The following is a 27,526-nucleotide window of genomic DNA, read 5'->3' on the forward strand; positions in this document are numbered from 1 at the left end:
CAACAGTTATCTCATAATTGGTGCACGTTGAATCATTCACCTTTTCTGAATGATTAAGCATGTCTTGAGCCTCTTTTCTTTCTCCTTCCAGCCTTTCAAGATTGTGTTTGAGATGCTTCACCTCCTCTTGTGAAGATGTAATTCGAGCTATCAAGTAAGAAAAAAGTTTAAGTCACATAGTCACGGAAAGAAAAGTCACTGATTCAGTGTGCACATTAAGGTTAAAAAAATTTTTAGTATTAAATCGCCTGATCAGATAGAATTATTGTTTTTGGTGATATGCGCAATAAACATAACATACGGTAATAAAAATGTTAATGCTAATTAAAGATCTTTTTTTTTTTTTAGTCAATTTTCTTCATTTTACAAGTGGTCAAAGAGACAAAGCTTGAACTTGGGCTAGAATTCAGATCCAAATCCTTACTGAGTGCCATTTTCTACGAAGTTAAAGGTGAAGCTTTTTACATAGTTACTAAAGAACAAGTATTTATTAAGTGCCTTGTATGTGCCAGAAACTGTACAGTGTTAATGGAGTCAAACTCTGTTTTTATGGGAAACTAAGTTTTAAGATATTTAATGTAACAAAGCTTAGTTTTAGCCTACCTGAAGCTCAAGCTATGCAATGGGAGCAACTCATCTATTTTGTAACTGTCTCATTAAAATATGCTTTAGACATATGGTTTTTAATGCATTAATATTTAACACACACAAATTTAATACAGGTAGAACCTAACTTAAATGAACATACTTATATTACCTAGTTCAAAAGTAAGTATCTATTTTCAGGTTTTGTGATTCAAAGTTGCCTAAAATTTGACAGGAAAATGAATAAAGCACCCTGAGTGATCGGGAAGAATTTTGTACTAAAAGTACAGGTTAACTTACTATACTTGCCCAAGTTTCAAATGTACCCCTTCCTCCCATATTTTGTGTTTCTGAAATAATTCCTTAATGAACAAATGAATATTAAACCTTTGGTACCTGATAATGCTTATCTGCTAGGCCCGTTCTATAATCTAGAGAATACTCTTATTTACATACACACCACACAGTAATGGTATTATGTTCATACAGGAGAATGTGTTATGACATCTGCCAGTTTCTTTCAAATGCCTGAGCAAAAATACAAAGTACATGTGTGTTTGTACGGAAAGTAATAAATCAAATGTGCCAAGATGTTCCAATGTTAAAGTAATATTTAAAAATAGGTTTTAATTTTTTTTTTTTTTATAGAAAGATAGTAAATTGATTAAATTTTTAAATTTTCATCTGGAAAAAGATTATTATAAATAGCTCCTAAGAAGACAAGGTACTGAAGATATATGGGTTGAATTCCTTATAGATTTCTAATAGTCCTATGAAAGACAAGTAAAAAATACTTTCTTTTCCTCACTTATCCTATCTAAAAAAACATGCTAGGAGGAAACTTATAACTTGTCTGTACAATACATGAAAGCAAAAACAAAACCAAAGGAACCTGTTGCCGCTGATTCTGACTCATGGTGACCCCACGTGTTTCAGAGTAGAACTGTGCTCCACTGGGTTTTCAATGGCTATAACTTTTTTTTTTTTTTTATAACCTTACAGAAGTAGATGGCCAGGACTTTTCTCCATGGTGCTGTTAGGTGGATCACAACCCCCAACCTTTTGATTAATGGCCGGGTGTAAACCATTTGTGCCACTGAGGGCCCTTATGAAAGCAAAAAGCTTCATATACAAAAATTATAAAACTACAGTGGAAGGAATATACCATGACATCACCATTTTTAGGTATACACCCAAGAGGAAGCATATTTATGATTACCAAAAAATATACATGAGAAAGTTCATATCAGTACTATCCATAATAGCCCAAACTGTAAATAACCAAAATATCCATTTCCTGTAGAATGATTAATAAATAAATTGCAGTGAACACCCTATTGCCATATACGGCAGTATGGATGAGCCTCACAAACACAACATTGTGTGAAGTAAGCCAGGTGCAAAGTAGTACTTATTGCACGATTCCATTTATAAAAAACAAGAAAAACTAATTCACAGTGTTAGAAGTCAGAATAATGATTACTTGGTAGAGGGTCATTAGTGACAGAGAAAGCCCAGGGAGAGACTTCTGCGTCGCTAGGAACGTTCAGTTTCATGAGCTGGATTCTCGTCACGTGGGTATATTCACGTTGGGAAATGGGTATATTCACGCTGGGAAATGGGTATATTCACGCCTTCAGTTGTACGTTTTTTGATTCATTGTGTTTCTATCCGTGCATACATGTTGTTTCAACAACAACAACAAAAAACCTCACTTAAAAAAATCTAAGTGTGTTAAAATCTCAAATAAATGATGAAAGCTCTCGAACTGAATACATTTGAGGCCTACTGAAAACATAGAAAAATTAAAAATAAATGAATGGGCAAAATATAACAGGAAAACGCAAATCATGGGGGGAACAAAACCTAAGGCCACATGCATCTAATGTCATTTATGGCACAGTGGTTAAAGCAATCGACTGCTAACCGGAAGGTCGATGGTTTGAAACCAACAGCGGCTCTGTGGGAGGAAGATGTGGCAGTCTGCTTCCATAGAGATTTACAGCCTTGGAAACCCTATGGGGTCACTATGAGTCAGAACTGACTTGACGGCAGTAGGTTTGGTTTTTATAACATAAATTCTAATCTACCCAGAACATATATAGAAGTCATAAATCATTATATACCAAAAAACATTACATTAAAAATATACAAAGCAGGGCATATATGAAAATTTACAGTTAACATCATATTCAATAGTGAAAGACTGAGATCTTTCCCTCTAACACCAGGATTAAGACAAGGATGTCCGCTTTCACTACTGCTATTCTATACTGTCAGAGAAGTTCTATCCAGAGCAATTAGGTGCACATACACACACACACAAAGACATCCAAATTGTAAAGGAAGAAGTAAAGCTCTCTCTTTGCAGACAACATGATCCTATACATAGAAAATTCCAAATAATCCACAAAAAACTATTAGAGCTAGTGAACGGATTCAGCAAAGTTGAAAGATACAAGGTCAACACACAAAATCGGTTGTTTCTATACACCATCAATAAGCAATTTGAAAAGAAAATTAGGAAAACAATTCCATTTACAATAGCATCCAAAAGAATAAAATATCTAGTAACAAATTTAACCAGAGATGCAAGACTTGTACACTGAAAACTATAAAACATTGCCAAAAAAAATTAAAGAAGACAAATAAATGGAAAGACAGCCTGTGCTCGTGGATTGAAAGATTAATTGTTGTTACAATGGCAATACTATGCAAAGTGATCTATAAATTCCAATGGCCTGTTTTGTAGAAATGGAAAAGTCAACCCTCAAACTCATATGGAATTACATGGGGCCGAACTTGGAGGACCCATACTTCCTCAATTTCAAAACTTACTACAGTGGTCAAAACAGTGTGGTACTGGTATAAGGACAGACGTACGGATGGATGGAACAGAACTGAGAGTCCAGAAATAAACCCATACATCTATAATCAACTGATTTTTTATAAGAGTGCCAGGACCATTCAATGGGGAAAGAATAGTCTCTACAATAAATGATGCTTGGACAACTGGATTCCCACATGTAGAAGAATGAAGTTGAATCCCTATCTCACACCACACACAAAAATTAACTCAAAATAGATCAGAGACTTAAACATAAGAGCTAAAATTATAAAGCTCTTATAAGAAAACGGGGGTAAATCTTCAGGACCTTGGATTTGGCAACAGTTTCTTAGATAAGATACCAAAGGCAGGAGTAACGAAAGAATAGTTAAATTGGACTTCATCAAGATTAAAAACTTTTGTGCAATAAAAGGACATCAAGAGAATGAAAAGACAACCTACAAAATTGGGAGAAAATATCTGCAAGTCACATATCCGGTAAGGGTTTAGAATCTAGAATGTATAAAGAATGCTTACGATTCAACAATAAAAGGACAAATAAACTATATGCTAAGTGAAAGAAGCCAGACACAAAAGGACACATATTGTATGATTCTGTTTTTATGAAATATCCGGAGTAGGTAATTCCATAGGCAGAAAACAGACTGGTAGGTACCAGGCTCTGGAGAGAGAGGGAGAAAAGGAAGATGAGGGACTGTTTAACAGTACAGGGTTTTCTTTTATGCTTTGGAACTAGATAGAGGTGGTAGCTGTACAACATCATGAATTTACTAAATTCTGCTCAATTGTATACTTTAAAATGGCTAATTTTATGTTATGTGAATCTTACCTCAATAAAAAAGCCATTAGAAATACAAGGGGACTATGAGAAAAAACTGCAATCACAATGGGAACTTTTAGAACATGTTTCAAAATATGACAGATTAAAGAGACAAAGAATAAACGGGGTCTTAGAAAACTGATTGATTAGACAGAGAAGTTTCATGTTTTTTCAAGAAATAAACCCAAAAAGATATGAAAAGAAAAAAACCTACACAATTTTCAAATGCCCGTGCAACTGTTAAAAACAAAATAAACGTACATTATAAACTAAGCCAGGAAAAAAACAATTTCCAAAAAGTACAAATCTTGTAGGTAATATTTTTTTAATCACAATAAAATGAGAAATTAGCAATTTAAGAAAAAATCAAAACAATAAAAACCTCTAAAACTAACCTGGAAATTTAACATTACTAAATAACTCATGAATAACAGAACAAAAGAAGACTAAAAATATTGACTATCAATAGAAATTTATGATGGTTTTTCTCTCAAAAAAAAAAAAAAAAGAAAAGTATTCCTACCTTTGTCCCTTAAAAAATCCTACAGGCACTGATCAAATTAGGTAGCAGTGAGTATTCACAGCACTCAGATTATGGTCCCTGAATGCCATATCCTACAAAAATAAACTAGGGTTCCTTAGAAAATGGGTGACTCCATGTCTGGCACAGAAAATGATCTTGGAAAATCTATGACTATCAGAAAGCACAGAAGCTATCCAAGAGTACTAAAAACAAAACCAAAACCAAACCCACTGCCATCGAGTCGATTTCGACTCATAGCGACCCTATAGGATAGAGTAGAACTGCCCCGTAGAGTTTCCAAGGAACGCCTGGTGGATTCAAACTGCTGATCTTTTGGTTAGCAGCCATTGCACTTAACCACTACGCCATCAGAGTACTAGAGTAGTGTTAAAACTTGAAGAGGTTTCCACTGACTGCAAGACAGTGTCAGTAAGATTACTGCAATGGACTTTTCAGCTGCCATTGAGTTGACTCCGACTCATGGCAATCTTATGTACAACAGAATGAAACACTGTCCTGTCCTGCATCATCCTCACAATTGCCAGCATGTCTGAGTCCATCATTGTGAATATTGTACCAAACCATCTCACCAAGGATCTCCCATGTCCTCATTGGGCCTCTACACTTCGCCAAACATGATGTTCTCCTCCAGCAACTGATTCCTCCTGATGACATATGCAAAGCAACTAATTCAAACAATATTCTGTTGTGATCCATAAGGTTTTTGTTGGCTAACTTTGCAAGCAGATTGCCAGGCCTTTCTTCCTAGTCTGTCTTAGTCTGGAAGCTCTGCTGAAACTTGTCTACCATGGGTGACCCTGCTGGTATTTAAAATACCAGTGGCATAGCTTCCAACATCGTAGCAACACACAAGCTAGCAACACAGTAAGATAAACTGACAGATGGGTGATGGTGCAATGGAGTAATATATGTTAAACATATTAAATCCATGAGTTCATAAATACCCTAAAAAAAGCCAAAAACTGCATCGGTCACCTTTGCAGGATGCTGGGGAAGAACTCATTGTTCTGAAAACGGATAAAGGGAAAGAATCAAGTATTTAATCTGCCTTTCCTCTACAAGAAACCCTGGTGGTGCAGTCCTTAAGCATTTGGCTGCTAACCAAAAGGTCGGCAGTTCGAATCCACTAGCAGCTCCCTGGAAACCCTATGAAGCAGTTTTACTCTTTCCTATAGGATTGCTCTGAGTCAGAATCGATTTGATGGCAACAGGTTTGTTTTTGTTTCCTCTGTAAACTGTGCCTCAAGGTAACTATATAGTTGATGAGAAAGAGTTTCTCTTTATAAGTATTCCAGTAAACGACGGAAAAAAAAAAGAAGAAGATAAAAATAGATTATCACCATTGCAAGCCCCTAAAAATCAATCAACCTAGGCAATGATCATCAATGGCTGCTAACATCACAGAGACAGCCAGGCTTTCTGTGTTCCCCTGGTGCCTATACACCACCACCTATGAAGTACATTGTCAAAAATCCTACCAAAACACATTAAGCTTCTAGACTCAACTACCAGTTTAAAGTGCTACAGGAGAGAAAGCAACATGCTAAATGACACCACAGGATGAAATCTGCAAAATCCAGAGTGGGAGATGCTCAATAAGACAAAAAAAAACCCTAGTTTTTCTACCACAAACAGTAACGAATGCAAAGAATTAAAGGGGCGGGGGAACCTATATAGTAGAAGAAACTTAAGGGACATATTAATGAAACGCAATGTGTAGACCTTGACTGGATCCTAATTTGAGCAAAATAAATGCAAACAAAACAAATGATGGCACTATGGGAGAAATCAGAGCAGTCACTAGATATTTTACAAATCAAGTATCAACTTTTTTCAGGTGTGATAATGATATTGTGGTTACATTTTCAAAAAAAAAAAAGAGTCCTTATCTGAGACTTCCTTCAAAATAATTCAGTGTCAGTGGAATGGAGAGGAGAGGGTATGACTATAAATGAAATAAAACCAGCCATGAGATGAAGATTATTGAAGCTAGATGACAAGTACATAGGGGTCATTACACTATTCTACTTTGACATATGTTTGAATTCCCCAAAACAAAAAATTAAAGAAAGAAGAAATCAACCAAACAATAGCAAAAAACTTTGAGCTATTTTTTAAATAATTCATTTTTAAAATTGGTCAGTTTGAAGAATTACAGATAAACCTACTAGATGAAGAAGAGCTTATTGTTTCAGTTAAAAATTTAATTCCTCCATGACAGTTTGATCTTTGCCCATCGTTTTGGTTAAGTCTCTATGTCCTGAACTTTTGGAAGCTTACTTTCTCTGTAATGGCCTTATTGATTACTTCAGGGCTAGGCAAACGTCAGCTCAAAGTTTGTTTCTATACAGCCTGGAAGCCAAGAAGAGTTTTTACATTTTTAAAAGGTTGTAAAATATAACAAAAGAAGAATATGAGACAGAGATGGTATGTACCTCACAAACCCTACGTTATGTTTGGGAGGTCATTTCTCACAGAGACTAAGAAGCTTCTACCCCTTAGTATACATGAGGGATATTAAACTAGGGAGTGACAATCGTGGCTCTGCCAGAAGCCCAGCATCCCAAGTATAAGAAATTTACACTTGAAGGATACGAACGTTCTCACAGACCACACAAGACTAATGTAAAATTTCTGACGGTTTTACCACCATGCACCTTTATATGCTGAGATGCACATAGTTTTGTGCGAGCTTTAGTGTGTGTGAGCTTTGACTCACATTTAAGTTCAAAACTGAACTTTAAAGGAAGCACCGAAAAAGGATAAACCAGTCAACAATAAATCATCCTACACATTTTTCTTATCTTTCACCAAGATCTGAATAAAGAGCTTATGATTAAAAACCACCGTTCAGCTGAGCATGTAACTGACTGACTCTTCCTCTGAAGTATTCAGCTCAATCAGACCCAGAAGATCACAGGCTAAAAAAGAATCTTAGAATAAGAAGGACTTATAAGGGTAATCTATTCTAAACCTCTGGGTTTACAGATGAAGAAAAGAGATGAAATTACTTTCACACAGCTAATAAACTGCAAAAAAGGACCTAGAAAAGCACTTAAGGAAGTCAAGTGCAAGGCTTTCCTAATATATATAAAGAGGTTACTTTCCTAGTTATATTCATTCAGGTCTATTTTAAGCCTAGTCCCTGAGAAATTGGATTGCACAACACGCCTCAGCCAAGAGCCAACCAACAGGAGCTCCTAATTTTGGTTTCCACAGTCACAGAAACTGACCCTGACCTCTCTCCACAGAACTACTGCTAATCATCAAGCCCCATGAGACCCCAGACTATGTTCCCATCCTGTTACCAAGGTTAAAATGGACCCTCCCCCCCCCCCGCCTTTTTTCCTGAGAGATCTGGCAACTTCCATGCGTATCTGTTTTGATTAGTATGGATGCTACTGCCTATTAGAATCCTCTTAGACTAGAAAAGAACAGAAACATAAGTAGGTAGAAGCAGGCATCTTTTTGAATATAAACTAAATTTTATTACTATTTAAAAACTGTTCTTTTATGCACTGCTAGAGTTACACTCAATCTTCTTCCTTTTAGATTCACAAAGACTGCTTATATCTTTATCACTAACCTTCCCAAGTACCTAACTCTTTTATCTGTAATGGGATTCTGTGTCTGCAATCCTGAGGAATTCTGAGGTTTTAATAGCGATAATTCCCTCTGCCTGGATTAATTCCACTTTTATAAGACTTCTGTGAATTAGGAAAAATTTAAAATTATGTTTTCAGTTAACTTGGCTGTAAAACAGGAAAATATCTCCATTATCTATCTCACAGGAGTATCTAAGAGAGTGAAGAAACTACAGTGTGATCCAAGTATATGCATTATCCAGAGAGAGAAAGAGTCCTAGTCATTTCTGGTTTCACCAAGGTCATTTTCTTACATGAGGACAGTATGACCAAAAAACATATTACCTTGAAGGTCTCCAATCATCTCAGAATCATGGCCTCTGTCTCTTCGTTCAGCGTCTAATACAGCTTGCAGCTGGTAATAATCCTTGTCCGTTTGTGTCTTGGAATTCTCTAAAATTCTATTTCTCTCCTGCAATTCTATGTTCAGGGACTCTAGCTGACTAATCGACTTGCTCATCTCTGTGTGACTCTTCCTTAATCTTGCAGCTGTGTCTGACTCTGTCCTAAGTAAGTCATTGGCTTCTTCTAGCTATTTAAAAAAGATAGAGAGAAAATAGGTTTTTGATCAAAATATAATCAAACTCATTTTAATTATATTAAAAAAAAAAGACTCCTCATTTAAGAAACTTACCTGCTTTTGTAATTGTGCCAATTTCTCATTAGCAAGCTGTGAATTCTGACTGACTTTCTTTAAGTCTTCCAACTGATCCTTTAACGTAGAAACTAGCAAATGAAAAGATAAGGTGTAGAAATTACAAAGTTCTCTGAGAAGAAACATGTAAATTCCTTAAAAAAAGAATAAGACAACAGTCTAGCACTTCCGTTCCCAAGCCCAAATCCCACCTTGAAAACACTTACATTTTAAATTCATCACAAAGTAGAGCATTATTTTATAACAGAGTGCAAAAACAGACTTATTTCTACTGTATTTCCAATTCTTTTAATCCCTTAACATCTATTAGTGAAATATTATAAAGCTAGTTTAATATTATTTATTTTTGAATATTAATTCTTTGAATAGTTAAATATTTTTAAAATGATACAAAATTCAAAAGGTACTTAATGGTGCACTATGTCTCCCAGTCCCTGTGCCTCCCTTAATTGGCTCTCCTTCTCAACAACAACTATTAACTTCTTGTGTATCCTTCCTAAGACAGTCTATGCATCTGCAGTGCAATTGATTACCCTTGTGTGGTCTTTCTAGCTATGGTCTTATAACTCTCACCCAGGTGACCAAGTGAGACTGTGTGATAGGGTAATTGTGACCCACCAAGAGGATTGGTCAGTTTTGCTTTAAAAAGAATGCCAATCCCAGATCAGAGAGGAGGATCCTACCACAGGAACAGCCAAGAGTGAAGAGTATGTCCTTTGGATCCCTGCACTGAGAAGCTATTGGAAGCAGGAGACCAAAAGAGAGAGATAGAGCAAGCTGTAATCCTGAAGATGGTGAGAAGCAGTGGCAGGAGAGACCTGGCAGCAGAGACTCGGCAGCAGGAGATGGGGAGAGGCCTAGGCCAGGGTGAGGTGTGCCTGTGACCAGGGTTGGGAAGAGGCTGTCCTGATGGAACAGCTGTATCCTGAGTGTTCCTGGGTATGAAATGTAATTGTTATTTCCCTAATAAACCCCATAATCGTATCATCTGTGAGCTCTATGTGGCCACTGTAATGAATTACCGAACTCAGCAGACAAGTAGAAAGTGCTGTGCGAGGAACAGCTGGTGTCAGAATTAGTAAAGACAGGGGAGAGAGGAGGCCTGTCTGGCCTCCACCTCATGGGAGTCTGCCTTGTACTGTTGATCCTTGTTCTCCTTCCCCCTTATGAAGTTGGACAAGGTCAGACACCATCCTCACACCGTTTCTACAGCATCCGTATGCTAATGTACAAAAACACAGAGCCCTGGTGATGCGGTGGCTGCTAACGAAAAAGTCAGCAGTTCTAATCCACCAGACGCTCCTTGGAAACCCTACAGGGCACTTGCTTTGTCCTAGAGGGTCCCTATGAGTTGGAATCGGCTAGATGGCGACGGGCTTGGTTTCAGGTTTATGCACTTATATATAAATAGATAAGCACTCTTGTTTTAAACACAAAGGATCTGTAATTTGTTTTTGTCACTTAAAGGTCTAAGCTGAAGATTCTTAATTATAACAATACATAAAGAGACACTTTATTCCTTCATAAGTTGCATAATATTCTACCATACAGATGTATCAGAATTTACTTTATCATTGATTACATTCATGTTTATAATTTTTGCATTTTAAACAATGCTATGACTGCTTTGTATATACATCTAGAAGTGAAATCACTGGATCAAGGGGCGTAGAAAGCTTTTTTAAATGTATTTTTAACACTACTGGTAAAGTTCATGATAGTCTAGCTGAGTGGTTTTCAAAAGTGGCTGCCTGATAGAATCACCCAGGAGCTTGTAAAAACACTCATGCCCAGGCCACATGTCTAGACCAGTTAAATTCGAATTTCTGAGACCTTGGCATTAGTATTCTTTAAAGCTTCCTTAGGAGACTGCAACTCACCCACAAAGTTAAGGATTGCTACTATAGCTAAAATGCTATTTACTGCTGACTTCAATATGTTACCATTTATACTGGGATCTGGGTATTTACCTGGTCAGATATATTAAGATTGTGGCTTCATAAATATATCACAGGCACTTGGAAATTCTAAGGTTTTTCAAAAGAAGCAACAACTTACCTTCATTTTCTACATTCCTTCTCTTCTCATTTTCCTGTTCAGCTTTTCTTTGGTACTCATTAATTCTATGCTGTAGCAACATTTTCTCCTTCTCCATCTGTGACACTGTAGATTCTAGATTTCTTCTTTGGCTCCCCTGGAATTATAATGACAACTTATCACTGTAATTAATATTCCTCATTTATTTCGGAGAATAGTTCTTTAAAATTTTTTTAAAAGATGAGGATTTGATATGAACTTTTTGTTTGAAAATCAGACAGTATCTCCTAACAATGACAACTTTCTAATAACAGAATTAGCTTGCCTTATAAGACAATGAAAATTCTCTCATTTGAATTAGATAAGTAAAAATTTCAAAGATTTTTTTAGTCCATGATTAAAAAACAAAGAATCTCAAGTAAGACCAGACTTACCGGTCTGATAGAGACTGGAGAAACCCCGAGAGTATGGCCCCCAGACACCCTTTTAACTCAGTACTGAAGTCACTCCTGAAGTTCACCCTTCAGCCAAAGATTACACAGGCCCATAAAACAAAACAAGACTAAAGGGGCACACCAGCTCAGGGGCACAAGAAGGCAGGTGGGGACACGAAAGCTGGTAACCGGGAACCCAAGGTCGAGAAGGGGAGAGTGCTGACATGTCGTGGGGGTTGGCAATCAATGTCACAAAACAGTATGTGCATTAATCGTTTAATGAGAAACTAATTTGCTGTAAACCTTCATCTAAAGTACAATAGAAAAAAAAAAATACAATGAATCTACTTTTAAAAGTGACTTTTTTGAATCAAGTCACTGTATTAGTTCAATACCATGGCATTGTATTATATCATCTATATTATTTACAATCCTAAACTTAAGATATGAAATATTAAAGTGATCAGATAATAATTACATTATGTGATAATTAGTGATGCAAAGCTCAAATGGTACTAAATGGTGCATGATGGGCAGTGAGTCAGCTGATTCCTCTGTCTCCCTTAATTCTCTTCCTGTTTCGACAACTTATCTTTTCTAAGATGTCCTTTGTATCTACTTATCAATGTATGCTAAATAGTGATAAATGATATACTTATTTTAGAAAAAGAAACTATAGGGGAGGAGACAGTTAAAGAAAAAAAAATCCAAATTTTAACAACTTGAAAATTTATCTTCTGTTTCTGAGTTACCACTATCAGTATATCCTGATTTTAATGTTTCTTTTTCCGTGAAAATATACATAATAGAACGTACACCTAGTCAACATTTTCTACGTGCACATTTCAGTGAAGCTGGTTACACTCTTCACATTTTATCACTATACTCATGAGTTCTACCCATATTGTTTCACCATCATTAATTTAGACTCTCTGTCCCCAACAGTTCTCCTTTGAGAGTTACTGTTGTCAATTTGATCTCATATATATATTTTTTCTTTTTGTTTCCGGTTTATTTCACTCAGCATAACATTTTCAAGGTTCACTGATGCTATAGTACGTATCACAATTTCACTCCTTTTGTTTTATGTCTGAATAATATTCTGTTTTATACATATGTATACACACACACACACACACACACACAGGAAACGCTGGTGGCATAGTGGTTAAGTGCTATGGCTGTTAACCAAAGGGTCACCAGTTCAAATCCGCCAGGTGCTCCTTGGAAACTCTATGGGGCAGTTCTACTCTGTCATATAGGGTCGCTATGAGTTGGAATTGATTTGATGGCACGGGGTTTGGTTTATACATACACACACACACACATACACACAAGAAGCCCTGGTGACAAGTGTTTCAATGATCCACCACTAACTGCAAGGTCAGCGGTCTGAATCAACCCAGCAGCTCCACTGGAGAAAAAACCTGGTGATCTGCTCTCGTACAGATTAAAACCCCCCTGCTAAAACCCGCTGCTGTAGAGTTGATTCCAACTCATAGCAACCCTATAGGACAGAGTAGAACTGCCTCACAGGGTCCAAAGAGCAGCTGGTGGATTCGAACTGCCGATTTTTTGATAAGCAGCTGTAGTTCTTAACTACTACACCACCACGGTTTCCAAGATTAAAACAGAAGACCCCAAATCTGTTGCCACTGTGTCAATTCCAACTCGTAGCGACAGCAGAGTACGGTAGAATTGCTCCATAGGGTTTCCAAGGCTGTAAATCTTTTTTTTTTTAAATCCCCAGCCCTGGGATTTTTTTTTTTTTTTTGGTATCTTGGGCTAATATTTTCCTTGTGTCTTTGGTGTTTTCTCATTCTCCTCTGTTCCAAATGGGTTGGGACCAATCGATGTATCTTAGATGGTGGCTGCTCACAAGCTTTTAAGATCCTAGACACCACTCACCAAAGTGGGATGCAGAATATTTTCTTAATAGACTTCGTTATGCCAATTGACCTAGATGTACCCCCAAAACCATGGTCCCCAGACCCCAGCCCCTGCTAGTCTGTCCCTCAAAGTATTTGGTTGTGTTCAGGAAACTTCTTAGCTTTTGGTTTAGTCGAGTTGTGCTGGCTTCCCTTGTAATGTGTACTGTCCTTCCCTTCACCTAAAATGATTCTTATCTAGTACCTAGTTAGTGAATTCCCCTCTCCCTCGTAATCATCAAGGAGTGTTTTCTTCTGTGTTTAAACCTTTTCTTGAGTTCTTAAAATAGTGGTCTTAAACAATATTTCTCCTTTTGTGACTAATTTTCACTCAGCATAATGCCTTCCAGATTCATCCGTGTTGTAAGATGTTTCACGGATTCATCATTGTTCTTTATTGTTGTGTAGTGGTCCACTGCGTGTTTGTACCATAATTTGTTTATCTATTCATCTGCTGTTGGCACATAGGTTGTTTCCATCTTTCTGCTATCGTGAACAATGCTGCAATGAACATGGTGTGCATATATCTATTCGTGTGGCGGCTCTTATTTCTCTAGGATATATTGCAAGGAGTGGGACTGCTGGATCGTATGGTACTTTTATTCCTAGCTTCTTAAGGAAGCGCCAAATCGTTTTCCAAGGTGGTTGTACTATTTCACATTGCCACCAGCAGTGAATAAACATTCAGTCTCTCCAACATTTATTATTTTGTGTTTTCTGGACTAGTGATACCCTTATTGGGGTGAGCGGGTATCTCACTGCAGTTTTGATTTGCTAATGACCGTGAGCATTTCCTCATATATCTATTAGCCACCTGAATGTCTTCTTTGGTAAAAGTATCTGTTCAAATCCTTTACCATTTTTTAATTGGGTTGTCTTTTTGTTATTGAGGGTTTGCAATATCTTGTAGATGTTAGAGATTAGACCCTGATTGGTATGTTGTAGCCAAAATTTTTTTCTGTAGGTTCTCTTTTTACTCTTTTGGTGAAGTCTTTGGATAAGCACAAATGTTTGATTTGTAGGAGCTCCCAGTTATCTAGTTTCTCTTCTGGTGTTTGTGCATTGTTAGTAATGTTTTGTATTCTGTTTATGCCATGTATTAGGGCTCCTAGCATTGTCCTTATTTTTTCTTCTATGATTTTTATCATTTTAGATTTTATATTTAGGTCTCTGATCCATTTTGAGTTAGTTTTTGTATGTGGTGTGTGAGGTATGAGTCTTCGTTTCATTTTTTTGCAGATGGATATCCAGTTACGCCAGCACCATTTGTTAAGGAAACTATCTTCCTCATTTAACGGACTTTGGGCCTTTGTCAAATATCAGCTGCTCATAAGTGGATGGGTTTACGTCTGGATTCTCAATTCCGTTCCATTGGTTTATGTATCTGTTGTTGTACCAGTAACAGGCTGTTTTGACTACTGTGGTGGTATAATAGGTTCTAAAATCAGATAGTATGAGGCCTCTCACTTTGTTCTTCTTCAGTAATGCTTTACTTATCTGGGGTCTCTTCCCTTTACAAATGAAGCTGGTGATTTGTTTCTCCATCTCATTAAGAAATGCTGTTGGAATGTGGATCGGTATCGCATGGTATCTTTAAATTGCTTTGGGTAGAACTGACATTTTCACAATGTTGAGTCTTCCTATCCATGAGGAAGGTGTGTTTTTCCACTTATGTAGGTCTCTTTTAGTTTCTTGCAGTAGTGTCTTGTAGTTTTCTCTGTACAGGTCTTTTATGTCTCTCGTTAGATTTATTCCTAAGTATTTTATCTTCTTGGGAGCTACTGTAAATGGTATCAATTTGGTGATTTCCTTTTTGAAGTTCTCTTTGTTGGTGTAGAGGAATCCAATTGATTTTTATATGTTTATCTTATATCCTCATACTCTGCTGAAATCTTCTATGAGTTTCAGTAGTTTTCTTGTGGGTTCTTTGGGGTTTTCTGTGTATAAGATCACATCATCTGTAAATAGGAATACTTTTACTTCTTTTGTACCAATTTGGATGCCCTTTATTTCTTTTTCTTGCAGTATTGCTCTGGCTAGGACCTCCAGCACAATGTTGAATATGAATGGTGATAAAGGGCATCCTCGTCTGGTTCACATTCTCAAGGGGGATGCTTTCAGACTGTCTCCATTTAGGAATGATGTTGGCTGTTGGCTTTGTACAGATGCCCTTTATAACCTTGAGGAATTTCCCTTCTATTCCTTTTTCCTGAGTTTTTATCAGGAATGGGTGTTGGACTTTGTCACATGCCTCTTTTGCACGGATTTTAAGATCATCTCGTGATCTTTTATGTGACGGATTACACTGATGTTGAATCATCCTTGCATACCTGGTATGAATCCCACTTGGTCATGATGATTTTTTTTTTTTTTTTTTAATGTTGCTGAATTCTATTGGCTAGAATTCTGTTGAGGATTTTTGCATCTATGTTCAGGAGGGATATTGGTCTGTAATTTTGTGTGTGTGTGTTGTCTCTACCTGGTTTTGGTATTAGGGTTACTCTGGCTTCATAGGATGAGTTGGGAGTATTCCATCCTTTTCTATGATCTGAAATACCTTTAGTAGTGGTGTTAACTCTTCTCTGAATGTTTGGTAGAATTCTCCAGTTAAGGTGTCAGGGCCAGGGCTTTTTTTTTTTTTGTGGGGAGTTTATTACCTCTTCAATCTCTTCTTTTGTTATAGGTTTATTTAGTTGTTCTACCTCAGTTTGTGTTAGTTAAGATAGTGTGTTTCTAGAAATTTGCCCATTTCCTCTAGGTTTTCAAATTTGTTGGACTATAATTTTTCACAGTATTCTGTTAATGATTTTTAAAATTTCAGGTGGGTCTGTCGTGATCTCACCCATCTCATTTCTTATTTGGGTTATTTGCTCCCTTCGTGTTTTTCTTTTGTCAGTTTGGCCAATGGTTTATCAATTTTGTTGATCTTTTCAAAGAACCAGCTTTTGGTCTTGTTGACTCTTTCAAATGTTTTTCTATTTCATTTATTTCTGCTCTAATTTTTATTATTTCCCTTCTTCTGGGTGCCTGAGGGCTTCTTTTGCTGCTTTCAGATTTGTTCGAGTTGTAGGACTAATGTTTTGATTTTCGCCCTTTCTTCTTTTCGGATATGTGCATTTATGAATTGACCTCTGAGCACTGCTTTTGCTGTGTCCCAAAGGCACTGGTAAGATGTGTTTTTATTCTCATTTGATTATATGAATTTCTTTATTCCATCCTGGATTTCTTCTATATCCCAGTAGTTTTTGAGCAAGGTGTTGTTCAGTTTCCATGTATTTTTTTTTTTCCTTTTTCTATTATTGATTTCTACTTTTATAGTTTTATGGTCAGAAAAGATGCTTTGTAATATTTTGATGTTTTGGATTCTGTTAAAGCTTGCTTTGTGGCCTAACATATGGTCTATTCTGGAGAATGTTCCATGTGCGTTGGAAAAGAAAGTATACTTGGCTGCTGTTTGGTGGAGTATTATGTATATGTCTATGAGATCAAGTTAGTTGACTGTGGCATTCAGATCTTGTGTCTTTATTAAGCTTCTTTGCAGATGTTCCATCCTTCACCGCAAGTGGTGCCCTGAAGTCTCCTATAGATTAATTCTTTAAAAAAGCAAGGTGCTCAAGGTGAACATTCTTTACAAGTTGAGCTAAACTGTTTAGTTTAAAGATGACTTTATGGGAGTTTCACTTCGAGGCTTAAAGATTACCTCAGGGCAATGGATTTAGGGGTTCCCCCAGTTTCAGTGGGTCCAGCAAGTCTGATTTCTATATGAATTTCAAATTCTGTTCCATATTTTTCCTCTTTTAAATTGGGTCCTTGATCAAAATGTTCAGTAATGGTGATTTTGGCATTAGTATTCTTTAGAGCTGCCCAGGACATTTTTATCTTAAGGCTCCACCCAGAGAACCCTCTTTTTAGAGCATGTTTTTCTGGGCTTTCCCATCTTTAAGCAGAAACATTTTTTAAGGATGCACAGAAAACAGATTATAGGGTCACTGTGAGTCAGAAATGACTCAATGGCAACGGGTTTGGTTTTTTTTTTTAAAGACAGATTTAGTAAAATTTGACATACACTATTAAGGTCTTTCCAATTCTATGATTTTATCTATCCTAATTTTATTTTTTGTTAACTTTTAATTTTGAAATAATTATAGCTTCGTAGGAAGCTGGAAAGATAGTACAGAAAAGGCCCATGTATGCTTCCCTCAGCTTTCCCCAATAGTTATATTATTGTAACAACAGTACAATAGCAAAATCAGGAAATGGACATTGATCTAAAATGTATATAGTTCTGTCATTTTATCAAGCATGTAGATTCATGTAACCACTACAATCAAGATGTAGAGCTATTCCATTACCACAATGATTTCCTTTACAGCCACACCCATCCTTATTTCCCCACCATACCTATCTCTGGCAACCAACAATCTGTTCTCCATCTCCATAATTTTATCATTTTGAGAATGTTATATAAATGGAATTATACAGTATGTGATCTTTTGAGATTGGCTTTTTTTCCCCCCACTCTGCATAAACCGAAACCAAACCCACTGCTGTTGAGTTAATTTTGACTCAGCGAACCTACGGGACAGAGTAGAGCTGCCCCACAGGGTTTTCAAGAAGTAGCTGGTGGATTTAACAGAAGACTTTTTGGTTAGCTTAGCAGCCGTGCTCTTAACCAGTGCGCCACCAGGGCTCCATGCCCTTAAAACACATCCAAGTTTAGTTGACTGTATTGATAGTTCATTCCTTTTTGTTGCTGAGTAGTATTCTACGGTATGGATATACCAAAGTTTATTTAACCATTCACCTATTGTAGGACATTTTGGTTGTTTTAAGTTTGGGGCTATTACAAATAAAATGGCTATAAACAATACCATATCCTATGTATCAGGTTTTTGACAGCTTTATATAAGTCCTCATTTTTCTGGGATAAATGCCCAAGAGTACAGCTGCTAGGTCACATGGTGGCTGCATGCTTTGTTTTTTTTGGTTACACTTTTTTCCAAGAATGGCTGTACCATTTTATGATGTACGAGTGATCTAGTTTCTCCACATCCTCACTTAGCATTTAATATTGTCACTATTTGTAACTTTATTTGTTCTAATGGTTATATAGTGATATCTCAAGGTGGTTTTAATTTGCATTTCCTAACGTCTAGTGATGTCTCATTTCTGCCAGGTGGAGGTAGAAGTCCATGTTCCCCACTTGGCCTCTGCTGACACCCAGGGGTACAGAGGGATGGACTCCTTGATACTACTGGACGGGAATGGAAGTTCTGACACCCCACTAGGCCTCTACTTATAATACCATGGCTGGGGAGGGAAGAAGTGGTACGTCATTGCGGCTCCCCAAGTGACCTCTACAGACACCATAATGTGTGTGTGCATCCTCCACACTGCAGTGGGGAAAATGCTCTATACCCCAGCAGAGTGGGAGGGGCACTTCATTACTGCTGGGTGGAAGTGTAAGTCTATGCTTTCCACATGGTCTCCACTGAATGTTTGGGGGAAAGCGGGAGGTTTGTTACCACCCAGTGGAGATGAAAGTCCCTCTACTCAGCCTTCTCTGATGCCATAGCAGCAGGGACTAGAGGGGCTGAAGTATGTTACAGTCTGGTGGAGGCAGGAGACCCTCACAGTCTTTACTGGGAAAGGCTGGGGGAGAGGGGCTGCAGTTCTTCTGTGGTGTTTGGGTAGAACAGGGTGGTGATCGTGTAAAAGCTTTCTGACTTGCTAACCTGCCCCCTTTAATGGTTCTTTGGCTAAGGAAAGCAGACTTTTCTTGGGGCTTTTTCTATTTATTCTTGTCGTCATTTCCAGGTTGCCCACTTCTCCAGTACCTAGTCTGGAATATATGCAAGAAAAAGAAAGCCCAGGGTACTCATTCCTGTGTGATTTCTCTGGACAAGTACTACCACTGGTCTGCCTTCTTCTCTTTACCTTTTAGAATCTTTTTATGTTTATTTTATATTCAGTGTCTAAGGTTTTTAGCTGTACATAGTAGGTGAAATAGAAAAAAAGTACTTTTACTCCATCTTTCCAGAACCAGGACGATTCTAATTTTATAATTAAGATCTCCTCCACTTCAAATTTGGAAATCTGATTAACTTAAACCTTGTACACTTAAATTTTATTTGTGCTTTAAAAAACTAAAAATGGAGAATATACAAAAGGGTTTCTGAAATACTTATTGTCACATAAATAGTGTTAAAACTAATATTAACCAGGGGGCAAGTTGGTAAAATATTACCTAAATCTTCCCAGGTGACTATATGCATATCTAAAATTACCACTAAAAGAAAAGAGTGTATGCAGGGAATTCTTTATACTTAAAATAGAAACATATTTTACAAGTTGACTAAGATAAATGAAAACATATATATTTACAAACATCTGAATCATGAAATGTTTATGCTGTGTTTCCCTGATAATAAAAAATTCTTGTCAGGTGACCATGGCAAATGTTAATAATTCTAAAATCAATATATTTCCCATTTGGTCACACGAGGTGATGTCAATGTCAGTACTTTTTAAATATTTTAAATCGTATTCTTCCCTCTTTCCTATCTGTCTCTTTCTGCTACAATTTCAGGTTCCATTTCTTATCTCTTGATGCTCTTGGTCCCTTCTTCACAAGCACTGAACTGAAACTTATGTACCAAATTCCAGCATGGTTTTAGGATAAAACTACACAAAAGAAACAAAATATAATTTATTCTGTATTACTTGAGCCTGCAGTCAGTCCCAAGGTGAGACCTTCATCATAATTTACTCTGGTTTTATTTTGTGTTTCAACCTATAGAGTTCAAATGTAACTTTTTTAGGAAACAAACTGAGAGGGAGAAAAATCTCAAAAAGGAGAATTTCTGATTAGAAACAAAAATTACCTCTTCATCCAATTCTTTCATTATCTTGTCTAGTTTTATGTTTGAAGTTCTGTAAAAACAAAAGCAATACAGATTAGAAATGTTTATTTTTTACTGCCCAGGAGTTAAATATCCACATTCCTTACTTTTCTACTTGACCATGGTTTCTTAACCTTTTTCTGTGCCATGGATCCCTTGGGCAGCCTGGTGAACAATATTTTCTATGACCTTTTCTCAGAATAATACTTTTAAAAACATAAAATGTATAGGATTAAAATAAGCCAATTATACTGAAATACAGTCTAAAACTTAAAAAGAAAAAAAAAGTATGATTCAGCAATATATGTGCTTCTTTGTTAAACATTAAATCACAAGATCTAGTGGCAATAATTTCAAAGAAGTGATGAACATAAACGGTATTTGGAGATAACTGTAACACCTATAATATAAAAATAAAATGTGATTTCTATTGGTGGTAAAAAAAAATTCACAGGTTCTGCTAGTAACTGAATTGTTGCCTATGCTCAAAACTGAAGGAAATGTTAAACTTCAGTTACAAGTTAGAGAAAATATTTTTCTCAAATTCCATTCACAGACCCTCTTTTGGGGAGGTTTGTGGATACATGGTTAAGAATTCCTAAACTTCCTCATGTAATAATTGCTATCACACAAAAATTAGCCGTTAAGCAAATGAAGGGAAAGGTTGATATAAATCAAATCAGTAAATGTACCATTTGGCAACTTAAGTAAAAATCTGAGATTACTGAAACTATTATCTTCATCATAATTTGCTATTTTTGGTTCAAAAGGTAATTCTGAGCTTCAGATCTACATATGCAATATTTCCACGTGATGTCTCATCAAATATCTCATTCAGAATTTCTAAAACTAAATATTCCCTCTGTTCCACACCCCAAGCCCCCAGTACCAATCTGCTCCCTTCTGGGGCCCTGAAGTAAATATACCACCCAGGAATCATCTTTGACTCATCTTCCTCCCTTACTCCCATTTAGCTGATAAATGCCAAGTGCTGTCAATTAACCAGAGGTTTTTTTTTAAAACAATATTTTATTGTGTTTTTGGTGGAAGTTTACACAACACAGATTAGGTTCCCAATCAATAATTTCTATACAAATTGTTTAGTGACACCGGTAGCATTCTTCACAAAGAGTGAGCACTCTCATCATTTCTGTTTTGGTTATGCTGTTTCCAGTAATGTAATTTCCTGCCCCCTTACCTTCTCTGTTTTATAGCAATTGTTGACTGTTTGGTCTCATATAAATGATTTTTTAAAAGAACATAATAGTCACAGGTAATATTCTTTATTTTGTGAGCCAACCTGTTATTTAGCTAAAATGTGGCCTCAGGGGATAATTTCAGTTCAAAGTTTAAAACAGTATCTCAGGGCAATAGTCTCAGGGAGTCCCCTAGTCTCAACCAGTCCAGTGAGTCTGGATTTTTAAGAATCTGAGATACTCTTTCACATTTTTCTCCTATTCTGTCAGGTTCCATCTATTGTGGCCCTGATCAGAACAACCAGTAGTGGTACTGGGACATCACTTAGTTCTTCTGGTCTCAGGGTAGATTAGGCCATGGTTCATCAGAGTTCTTTTCAAAGAACTTTTGATCATTTTTTTAAAAAAAAACTTTTTAGTTTAACAACTTTCAGTGTTTTTCTATCACCCTTAGGTTAAAGTCCAAATTTCTTAGCTTGTCAAAAACAAAGTACTCCAAGGTCTAGATCCCTGGCTGTCTTCCCAGCCTCATTTCAGGTTTGTCTTTCTCTCGTGCCTTACTGACCAGTCTAAACTCTCTAACCTCAGGGCCTTTTAGATACCCATTTCCTGGACCCTAACACTTTCTCCTACTCTTCCCCTACTATTTCCAGTTGACTCTCTGTTCTCTGACAATAATATAGGCATCTCTTTCTGTATTCTTGTATCACTTTATTCTCTCTCCATCATAATACACATCACACTTATTTATAATTACTTGTCTTCCCAGCTAAATTACAAGCTCCATGTAGACAGGGATTATGCCTTGTTTTATCTGGTACTATACTGCCCAGCGAGCACATTACCTGACACATAAACTGAAATTTTTGTTGAATGAATAAATATAGCTAAAGTGATTTGAAAGCAGAGAATTTGACTAGAAGCAGTCCTGACTCAATCTATATGTGCTGGCAGAGGGGGCACAGGGAGACTTTTGACAAAGTTTGTTTCTAGCTCGCCAACTTAGTTCAACCAATTTCTTTCAATCCCTGCCTGGGGAAGAGGCTGCAAGGAGGACAAGGAATGTCAACCCTTAAAAAATAGACAGCTAAATTTTTAGTGGGATAAAGGACACAAAAAAGCTCTAGTAGACACATGAGATACGCCTTTTTGGAAAGGATGTATCAATTATTTGAACTCTCACAAGAAAAAAAGCAATTAATATTATTCTGCAATCCCCAGCACTAAGTTTTTATTTTAAAAAAACTATTCACCAGTTCAATACAGAATTTTAGAAAGTCTCATTTTAATTCCATTTCATATAATGATAGGCCACTTTGGCTTTTATCTTTTTCTCAAAATGACTCCCCACCACCACTACTACCACCAGTTTGTCATTTGCCTTTTGATTTTGTTTATAATATTTTTTAGATGTAGAAACTTTTCAACATTTGTACAATAATATCTATTCATTTTTCTATCACTTCTATATCTTACATTTATATAGTTCTTCCAAAGTCTGGGACCTATTATTTGCCTACAAGCACTTCAAGTGCTTTTTTAAAAGTTTATATTATATACTTACCTCTTTAATATATCAGAAATTATATAAAATGAGAATTTTACTTGTTTCCTCTTCCTCCCCAGTCACAAAACTGACAGTTTTTTCCAATTCCATTTGTTGAATACTTAATCTTTGTGTTACTTTTGTATTTCATTTATTTAACAATATCCAGCAAACACATAAATAATTATAAAGAGTTATTGTTTAACTAATAACCTAGCATTAAGGTAGAATATTTAAAATAATGTTGATCATTCTATAATTTCATAAATATATATGCTCTTATTTGTACCAGACCCACAGGAAAAAAAATTCTGAGTTATTTATCTAGAGAATCATAATGTAAATTAGAATGATTACATAAAAATTTAGTGACTTTTAATCTCCAATATTTTATATCTTAGAAAACACTGCATTTAATGTAAACTAAGTTACCATTTCAATCAGCTAGTTAACATGGGAGAGGAAAGAAATGAATCAGGTGCTAAGTAAATCAGCGCTTTAAATATTCTGGGAAAAACACATCTGTAACTAATGCCAACAAAAATAATACTCTGGCCAACACACTCTTCAGGGCTGTATATCAGTAGCGACATTTATATCCTCGTCTTACTTCAGGCTACTCTTGAGTGTTTACAGAGGCAAGCTTTAAAATAGCATTTGCTATACAACTTTTAATCTGAAAAACATAGGATTAAATTTAATCTCACCTGCACTTCTGCTCCATTTCATCTTTTAATTGCATTTCATTATGTAGTTGTTCTTCCAACTTGTAGATTGTTTTCTGCAAACTTTCCTGCTTTAAATAAAAATAAAAACTCATTCTACTGAAAATATTCATAAAGAATTTAAAAACAGCCAAGTTTATGTCATCATTTTGCACACCTCTTTAGGGGAGAATTATTTAGGTTAATCCTATCTCCTTTTTGTTTTTGTCTTAGATTTCCTATTAATAATTCAACAACCATTTTCTTAACAGCTACTATATGTCATTAGTAATACAAAAATTAAATAGATTTAGTTCCTCTTCTCATGAAGGAAACAGTGCAGGTGAGTGGGTAAAAACCTATAATGACACAAAGACATATATACAAAATGTTACATTACAATGTGCTTTGTGAAAATAAAATTATATATACAGTGTTCTGAAGGAGAGAAGAGGTCACTTCTAATTGTCCGGAAGACGAAATGTTTGAGGTGAGACCTCAAAGACTAGAGAAATTTACCAAGCAGAGAAAGTGGTACAAGGAAGGCATTTCACCCAAAAAGAACAATGAGTCCAAAAGTTGAGAGGCAGAGGAAAATACGACATATTTGGGAAATTAGGAGAAATCAAGTACAGGCAGAGCACAAAATGTAACAGGGAGACTGACTGACATCAAGTCTGAAAAGGAGAGCAGGACCAAGATCTTTGTAAGTAAAAACAGAAGTTGGGGACATTAACTTGTAAGCATTTTAAGCAGGGAAATGACATAATACTGGCATTTCAGAAGCATCACTCCAATAATAAGGTGAAAGGATTGGTGCAGAGAAATTCTAGACAGGGCAACCAGTTAATAAGCTGTTGAAACAGTTCAGGCAAGAGAGAATGTGGGTCTGAGGTAAGTCATCAGCTGTAGCAATGAGGAGGAGGAGGGGGAGGTGGATATACATATCAATTTAAGGGCAGAATTTAGAACCTAGTAACTTAGAAATAAGAAAGAAAAGACACTGTACCATTACAAAAGACAGGTGACACAAAAGGAAAAACTGGGAGAGGTCGTAGAGAGAACTGAGTTAACTTTAGCCTAGCTGGAGATGTCTGAGAGATCAGGAAGAAAAGTCTAGTACTCAGAGAGAGATTCAGGTTTGGAGTTGAGAGGAGCAAGCCAGACATGCAAGAGATTAAAAAAAAAAGAGAGATTACCTACAGAAAATGAGCAGAGAGTCAGGATCAGAAGCTTGGGGAACATTTAATATTTAAGTTGGCAGAAAGAGATCTTGCAAAGACAACTGAAAGTTCAAAGAAGCGGGGGGAAAAGAAGGAAATAATAGGAACACGAGTTATAAAATTTTGAAGGTCCAAGTAGGAGGGCGCTATCAGCGTCAAATGTAGTAAAGAAGCAAAATAAGATACGGGCTGAAAACTACCCATTTGGCAAGTGCACAGTTGTTCACTAAGATCTCTGCTAGTAGACTTCCAAGGAAGAGTTGAAAATAAAATTAGTTGATTTTTGTACTTATTATCAGATTAAGAGAAACTGAGTAGACATCTACATGTTTTCTTCTTCTCCTGTGATTTTACCAGAGCAAAAGATAAAGAAGGTAGCAGACACTGACAGATCCATTAAACAACATCAGCCCAGAAAAAATACGATTCCTTTGAATATTTTTTTAAGTAATGTGTGAGAGCTAGGTTACAGCAGGTCCTATTCTTAACTTCCCTAGGGCAAAGGTGCTCTAATTTTAAAGATTTCTGAGCCAAAAAATCCCTTCTCAAATGTAAGAAGATTAAAAAAAAAAAATCTGTTTCATGAACATAAACCATACGAATAGAAAGGCTCATTTCTCTGATATTTACTTTTTACAGTAATTTACTTTTCAGTGGACAAATTAGATGATGCTGACTGTAGTAGTTATTCTCATTTACCCTTCTCTCCCTTCCCCCTCCAGCATTAAAGATCCATTCTCTGCCCTTCTTTGCCTTGAAATCTACTGAGTGCATTACCTGGGTTCTGTTGCCCTATATTTTAAGGTTGGTTAAAGATCCAACCATACGAGATACCAGTAGGAAATCAGAAGCTGGGGGAAACGAGGTATTAGCTATCCCACACCCCTCACTGCGGTTCTGGCAGTGGCTATGTTCTATAATCACAGGTCCTCTTCCACATTCCAGGCTTCCTCTGAGGTGTGGTAACAAGATTTTTCTCTCCTTATCCCTTCAGCCTAGGGACAATGGCTTCTCACTGTTAATTCTTGGTCCCCTCAACCCTGCTCACAACGTTAACAGAATTCATTAAATTCTTTTCAGTTAAATTTTTTGAACATGTCATCTGTTTTCCTGTCAAAGACGCTTACTGATACATTGATTTATCATAAACCCCTAATTCCAAAAAGGCTACTACTGTCAACTTGTGTAGCAACTCAGAATTTACTAACTGCCTCCACATATATTAATTCATTTGATGTTCAGGAAAGAAGTCAGACTGGTGAGGGCACAGCAGGTGAAACTGTCATAAAAATTTAATTTCACTAGCTACACATTCACAAGCAAAACATGTTTATACAATACCACACATACAAATACATTATTCACAAACCAAAATAAAACAAAACGGAAAATACCTACCAAATTTTTATCCACATTGGAACTAGTTCTGTTATCATTAGGATTTGCTGAAGATAAGTACCTGGGAGGAAAAAAAGTTTAACAAGAAGAAACCCTTTAATACCACAAAACAAACACTAACAAATACCGCATGCCTATCTTATGTTCAGTATCATACTGGCTCTATTTTTAGAAAATTAGGTACAGTTCCATAATTTTTTAATTTTAGATGCATATTACAGAAATGACACATATATTAAATAAGCTGTGTCCGAAACAGTACCTTATAATGATATATACTGATGTTCCTGCAGCAAAACATATGAATATTCACACCAAGAAGGAAAACAAAAACTATAAATAGCCTCATTAGTTTAGGTCAGGTTTTTGGCCATGAGAGCAAGTTATGACAGAGTTTACCACCAAACAAAGTACTAAAAACCTATCAGTTTTCAGAGCTTTTTGGGGTTTAGGAATTGGGGATAAGGAACTGTATTGACCTCTATAGGCATATACAACACCCCCTCCCTGCTGCCCCATGATACTGCCTTTCTGTGTCAAAAAGTTAAGAGTTTTTGCCTAAGTGGTTGAAAAAACAAAGCCAGAGGTCTGGTGATAGCTGCCTAATCTTTTTGGGACTCTAATCCTTGTGAATGGGCAAAGGAGTGGTTACTGTCCTTTAAGTTCACTGTAACGTTAGAATTTATATATAAATGCAAGCTTTAGGGAGCAAGGAAAACCTGAAAAAAAAAAAAAAACCGTTTTACTGGGTTTTTTTAACAGGTTTTCCTTAGATGTTTTATAAGATCATTAAACAGGTCAAAATAAGTCATGTACGTAAAATGTTATGCAAAAGGTGCTGGTGCCGCTCTCACTATATCCACTGCTACAACTACCACTACCCTCTACTTCTACCATCACCAGGACCACTGCTACCACCTTGATTAACCAGTAGAGCTCTCTCAAAAAAATCAAATAGTTACAGTGTGCCTCTAACACACTACAATACCAACTGACACTGAATAACAGAAGAGTATTTTAAGTACCGTTAAACATATTAATGGTTCGCTACCAGAAACAGCT

The 27,526-nt window shown here is 36.4% G+C and overlaps 1 protein-coding gene across 3 annotated transcripts in view; it reads right to left on the reverse strand.

Annotated features, from left to right (window-relative positions):
- Positions 1-27,526, reverse strand: part of ROCK1 (Rho associated coiled-coil containing protein kinase 1) — a 183,651-nt gene that overhangs the window by 56,044 nt on the left and 100,081 nt on the right. For 2 of the 3 annotated variants that reach the window (XM_049901933.1, XM_049901934.1), the window contains exons 11-17: positions 26,465-26,525; positions 23,847-23,935; positions 20,380-20,428; positions 11,155-11,290; positions 9,076-9,167; positions 8,727-8,973; positions 41-147 (exon numbers count right to left, since the gene is read on the reverse strand). In XM_049901933.1, the coding sequence (XP_049757890.1) occupies positions 41-147; positions 8,727-8,973; positions 9,076-9,167; positions 11,155-11,290; positions 20,380-20,428; positions 23,847-23,935; positions 26,465-26,525 (781 nt within the window). The remainder of the gene's footprint in view (positions 1-40; positions 148-8,726; positions 8,974-9,075; positions 9,168-11,154; positions 11,291-20,379; positions 20,429-23,846; positions 23,936-26,464; positions 26,526-27,526) is intronic. The other variant, XM_049901935.1, reaches the window with a different exon arrangement.

This window comes from Elephas maximus, chromosome 11 (genome assembly GCF_024166365.1).
Source record: "Elephas maximus indicus isolate mEleMax1 chromosome 11, mEleMax1 primary haplotype, whole genome shotgun sequence".
Taxonomy (NCBI): domain Eukaryota; kingdom Metazoa; phylum Chordata; class Mammalia; order Proboscidea; family Elephantidae; genus Elephas; species Elephas maximus.